This window comes from Arachis stenosperma, chromosome 4 (assembly GCF_014773155.1).
Source record: "Arachis stenosperma cultivar V10309 chromosome 4, arast.V10309.gnm1.PFL2, whole genome shotgun sequence".
Taxonomy (NCBI): Eukaryota; Viridiplantae; Streptophyta; class Magnoliopsida; order Fabales; family Fabaceae; genus Arachis; species Arachis stenosperma.
In genome coordinates, this window is record NC_080380.1 from 143,123,891 (window position 1) to 143,129,890 (window position 6,000).

Here is a 6,000-nt window from a genome sequence, read left to right on the forward strand (position 1 = left end):
CAACCTAACCCACATTGGATGGAACACCAAAATCTAGTATCCCAATGAATTCTGTTGATTCCAAAAGAGAGAGAAAACAAAAGGGTTGCATGCAGAATGATCCCACAGAAAGGCATGGAGAAACTGTGCTGCAAAACAAAAAACAAAATGCATGTTCCTTTTGGAAATATCCTCCACACAAGAAATGTTTGATGGTGTCTGAGTGGGGGCCACCATGTTTTCTTTGCCAAACAGCTAGCAGAGAAGGGAAAGTATTTGTGCTGTTTTTTTTTTCAAACAAACAATATATAAACAGCTGGGTCCATACACAATACTAATCATCCAATTTGCTCAATTTTCTAACCCAAAAAAAAAAATCTATTTACTATCAGTGTACATAAAGAATTTTACACTATCATTGCATAGAAATGATACTAAAAGAAAAAAAAAATGAACAATTTGCTCTCAGAACCTTTTTATCACACAACACTCCCCAGCAGAATGAGCTGGCACATGTCAGCATCAGTGCTTTCATGTATCGATAGTTACAACCACATATGGCAAGAGAAAAATATAATAGATATATGCTATGGAACTGTATCCTCGTGCTTCATGAGGAATGGGGTACACTCTCCTCGTTTATAAAGCCAAAATCCCTGAAAAGGCCCTGCATCATCATAGAAGAAAAATCAGAGAGTAAATAAATGCTTATCCACCATTATCCCTCAAATCTCCCATGTTACATTAAGGGTAAAATGCAATTTTGAAGGATAAGTTCCAACTGTAAATCTGAATCAAACTCATCCTTGAAAATTTCCATATCATTTCTACCCCCAATCAAACATGACTTAAGAAAATAAGGGAAAGGCAATTAATTCATCGCCCCCATCACTTATTAAGACATATTCATCATATCTTAGTCATTGACTCATTTCTTATTGAAAATAATACAATGTCATCACCATGCTCTCCTATATGACAGATTGACAGCTAGAAATGTTACAATAACAACAAAACCTTATCTCACTAGGTGGGTCGACTGCATGGATCAAACAACACTATGTAACATAGGCAGAGTTACAGCTAGAAATGCTACATTGAAAGTAAATTTGGTATACAATTTCAACTCGGGGCAAGATGTTATTTCCCTCTCATTGTAAATGGAAATTATGTCACCAATTTGCTAAATATGAAAGAACAAGACCATACATACCATGGCATCATTGATTGCAATAGCCACGCAGTAGTGCTCCTGAAAAATCAGTGATTTGGAAAGACAATTCAGATAGTAATACTGGAAAGAATAAAAAGGAACTCTTTTTAGTCTTTCCTATTAAGGACAAAGAATGTTTGTTTAATGTAAGTCATATGAACCACCAATGGTTACTTTTTTAAATTTTTTTCCTTGTTAAAATTTCTTGCTTAAAATATGCATGAGAGAGAAATGTAACTAAAAAGGTCAGAAACTTTTGATTGCAAAACATGCCAGAAATAAAGAAATGAACTCACTTGCATCATGTACCATTCCTCAAATTCATCAAACAATTCGAGCCGCTCAATCCTAAACAATTATCACCAATCAGTGTCTTTTGGCATGAAAAAACATCTTGTCAACCATTAAACTATCACAGCAGACACTAAATAATTGGTAAATTTATAACAGAATCTTCCACTTCTAATTTGGAAGAAGAATACCTGCGTCTTTCTTGTGCATCAATAAAATCATTATAAATTCTCAACATGTCCCAGGCAACCGACCTCTGATACCAACAAAAGAAACAAATATCATAAGAGTGCTGATAAGTTAGTGATAGAATAACACATATTGATCAATAATAATAATAAAAATAAAAACAACAGAATTACAGATGATTTCATAATCAAAATGGAATGAGTGAATCATTAACAGAGGGGCATCAAACTGTAAAAGATGTAGAAGAGAAATCCAGGCTTCTACTCTATAATTTGCTGAAGGTTCTCTCAGAGCACACTATCTCACTCATGGCGTGCTTGACTAAGATGCTGAAGACAGTCTCTTGTGTTTGTTTTGTTTATTTTTTTTTTAAGAAGAAAAGTATACTGAAGACAATTTAATCACCAAAAATATACAGACGTGGATTAATTAAGAAACTATAGCTTGAATGACAAAAGTTATATAAATCAACAACAATCTCCAAATGAGAATTTTTAATCCTATGTGAAAGAACTGTTGAAAAGTTGCAAACTTGTTCCTAGTTTAGTCTACTTCATTCTCAGGCTACTCATGCCTAGATAACTGCTTTATTAAAAGACTTTCCATATGGACATTACATCATATATCAGATACACTGAAAAAGAAAAAAAAGGCTTCTTTTTCAAACGAAAATGGTATCATATACCTGCCATCCTTGGTCCAGAAATAACTTTTCTTTTGCATGTAAAGTTGGTGTAGCATGAATACCCAGGAGAGCACAACCTCGACTCTGACACACAAAAAGAGAAACAAATTATATTCTTGAGTCATAGCTTGTAGGCATCCCTCATCAATGACTATAGTATCTAGTATCTACGTATCTAACAATTCATCAGTTTTTTATTCTGTTATTTTTTTGTTTTATTATTTTTTATTGTTATCCTTTTTTAAGTATTTGTACCTCCAAGTTTCTCATCATTTGCTGGCCAAAAGCATCATCTGGGTGGATCTGTTGACAAAGTACCATATAATGAAAGACCTTACTTTTCATTCTCAAAAAAGAGTAGAATAAGAAACTATGAAGATGGTAACCTGCTCATAAAGAAAAAAGGCAGCTGTTGAAAATGTTTGGGATGCCCAACCAACAACTGCCTGAGTTGAATCGGGATCCAAGTAGATCAGAACACATTCTGCAATTATAAAAGTCGGCAGACTAATACCAACATTGAAAGGAATCAATATATCATTCCTTGATCATGAAATACATGAAAATTAAATAAAAAAATAACAGAAAAATATATTTGCAAGACAAAATTGATTTATTGGAGTAGAGAGAAGTTCAGGAAAAAAAATACAGGATAGAATATCATCAGTCACTAAAATTATTTTGATTGTCTTACTCCTAATCTAAAAGCTGTCTTATCTATTATTTTCATCTCTTTTCTAGAAAGGGCCAATGCCTTCAAACAAATTGTCATTTATACAGAATAGTGAAAGAGAGATAGGTGACTCCTAATACATACCACGAATTTATACAAAACAGCGAAAGAGAGATACATGACTCCTAATACTTACCGCGGATCCATATCAGCTCGCGCTACAATATCACTTAATTGTTGCCTATCTCGCAAATCAGCAGGTATTAATTTGTAGTGATCACTGAGCACCTCTCCCTTCTCTAGCAAAGAATGAGTATGAAACGTTACAAGCATCAGTCTATAGCAACTTTTGAGGTTGACATTGATTTAAATTTTAAAGTGAGGAAATCTTTGTCACTGATATTGAGTTTGGGACAAAGGAAAATGAGACTTTGATCTAAGAAAGAACAAAGGTGCTACATATGCAGAGCTCTAAATTTAAGGAAACAAGGTAAATTCAAAATCAATGTGACAGAAGAATTGATACAAGAATGGGGGTACTGGGTACATGCCTCCACTAGCAGGCATAACCAAGTTGCTCCACAGTTGAAAACTACTTAGTGGGAGTTACTAGACACATCAATGGCTCTGAGAAAGGTACATATTTTGCTGGCAGAAATATCAATATATCCCACAAGGGCCAATATGTCGAATTTTAATCATTATGTTTTACGACCCACTCTTCTTCAAACAATTAGCGAGCAGAAGTGGTTGTAAAACTAGAGGGGCAATCTCTTGAATTCAATTTCAGCATGCTGGCACAATGTGCCAACCCAGACATCTCGATAACATAAAACTATAAACATCACATAATTGACCTAAGATATAAAAGCACCATCTTCAGCGTTCGTACCTCTTGATATCACCGCTGCTTCTCCAACTTTGTTCCTCAATTGATTGGAAGTCTCAATAAGTGCTGTCTTTTTGCTAGTTACCTATATTACCCAAAAAGTATTAGTCACACTTTCTGCACTTGCAGCTGCATTAATAAACTTAAAGATTCAAAATCTATTTATAGTTCTTTATTTCCTTCATGATATATGTGTGTGTATAAATATATGGTAAAACCAAACAGTATTGATCAGAATTTGCCGACCAATCCAACTCAAAAGAAGAAGAGCAGCACCAGCAACTAAACTTTGAAAGGAATTCAAGTTTCTACCTCCTTAAAATCCACTTCCACATACAAATACGGTGCTTTCCCCTCATCCTGAAAGAAAATAGCTTTACATTGGAGTTAAGACTGTAAATTGGCAACCCATGATTCATAGGTGAGGTGAGTTGAATTAAGCAAAATGATACAAGTGCAAAATTTCACATTTTCTGTGCACATTTTAAGTCACCTCTCAATGAGGGGATAAAAGCTAAGAACCTAAGGCTCCAATTGAGCAACATATCAAATTTTTTATTGAATCTTAACATGAAGGTTCTTAAAGATTACTATTAAGAATGAAGTAAGAAAATGTCCTTGTCTCGTGTTAAATACAAGGTTACAACAATAAAATTTTACAAAGATTGAAATGCAAAAAGCTTTGCATCTGACTCCAAAGTTATGTTCAACCTAGTTGGATCCAAAATGATAGCAAACATACAACTTTTTTTTCACAGAAGGCTGAAGCAGATTAACTTTCAAGTACAACTTCACAGTATTATAACAACTCACAAGTCACAAGGAAACCCAAGCACCTGCAACTGAAAATATGTTGTGTCAAATCCTGCTCCAAGTGACAATATCTGCTTCTTTATTGGTTCATTTTCATCCTTCTTCTCAACATCAAGAAACTGATAGAGAAGCTTCCGAAATGCAGCCCAACGAGCAAAGTAACCTTCAGAAACACAAAAGATAAATACAATAAAGAAAATATAATAATAAGAAGGTGAAGGAAAGAACATCAAGTACCGAGCTCTTTAACAGTCAATTCTTTAGAGAAGATGAATCATCCTACCACGGTTAATAATTGGGGATCTCCTTACAGGCCTTCTAACAAATAAATGAATGTAATCATCTTTCATGTATCCCTTCTTCACACATGACCTTCAAACATTTCATAGAAAGCAAATATTCACCAATATTGACAATACAATTCGTTTTAACATGTGCTTAAGAACACATTAGCTTATTTGAAATAACAAGTTCCTATTGTACACCAAGACAAAAGCAATTGATAAAGGCAGAGAAACCATGGCACGGAATGTTAAAAATTCTACAGAGTAGTATTCAAAAGAGGATAATTGAAAAAAAAATATATCAAAGCATGAGCTTCAGCATCCTTCAATGTTGAGAACAACCATTTATATAAACAACTTTCATGCATCCAAATAAAATAGAAGCAATGATTGCATAGCTATGAAAATAAAAAGGGAGCAGAGCTAGAAATTAAAGTGAGTGTTTGGTACAATTTGCTAGCGGAAGCGTCGTCGTTGGTGGCTTGAACCGCGACGGTGTTGCTGTGTGAATCGGAAACTGGATTCGCCATCGTTCTACACACACAGCTTATGATCCTACAATTTCTGTTCTAACTTTTTAGGTTTTTGTTATAAAAGATTAAAAAGAGTATAAAATTATGAATTATTTTTTGGGTCGGTATTCCCAAACCCAACATCACAAAGACTAATCATTCTTTAAGCGAATTAATCAGCTAAATAATTATAATTAATTAATATATAATAAGCTGATAACGTAACTTTGGTGGTAGTACTTGGTTTTGATTCCAAATATAAATTGGCAATATATTATTTAAAAGTGAATATTTTACTCTAAAGGATCTTATTTGAAAGAGTCTAAAAAAAAGCTATTATGAATTAATGGATTTGAAAATATCATTAGTAATAAAAATTGCATTTCAGCAGAATTACATAAATTTTACATTTATGGATCTTACGGATGATGAAATAGATTTATAAATTCAAATAATTTATCTAAGAACAAAG

General features: G+C 33.6%; 1 protein-coding gene across 1 annotated transcript; it reads right to left on the minus strand.

The window, feature by feature from the left end:
* Positions 1 to 314: 314 nt before the first annotated feature.
* LOC130972962 (leucine carboxyl methyltransferase 1 homolog) lies at positions 315 to 5,700 on the minus strand. Its single transcript, XM_057897312.1, has 13 exons — positions 5,467 to 5,700; positions 5,016 to 5,104; positions 4,756 to 4,895; positions 4,232 to 4,279; positions 3,923 to 4,004; positions 3,227 to 3,329; positions 2,744 to 2,864; positions 2,613 to 2,660; positions 2,358 to 2,441; positions 1,675 to 1,739; positions 1,489 to 1,540; positions 1,193 to 1,231; positions 315 to 646 (listed from the first exon to the last, which is right to left on the minus strand). The coding sequence occupies exons 1-13, from the start codon at positions 5,544 to 5,546 to the stop codon at positions 590 to 592; spliced, it is 1,008 nt and encodes a 335-aa protein (XP_057753295.1). The 5' UTR covers positions 5,547 to 5,700; the 3' UTR covers positions 315 to 589.
* Between the last annotated feature and the right edge of the window lie 300 nt (positions 5,701 to 6,000).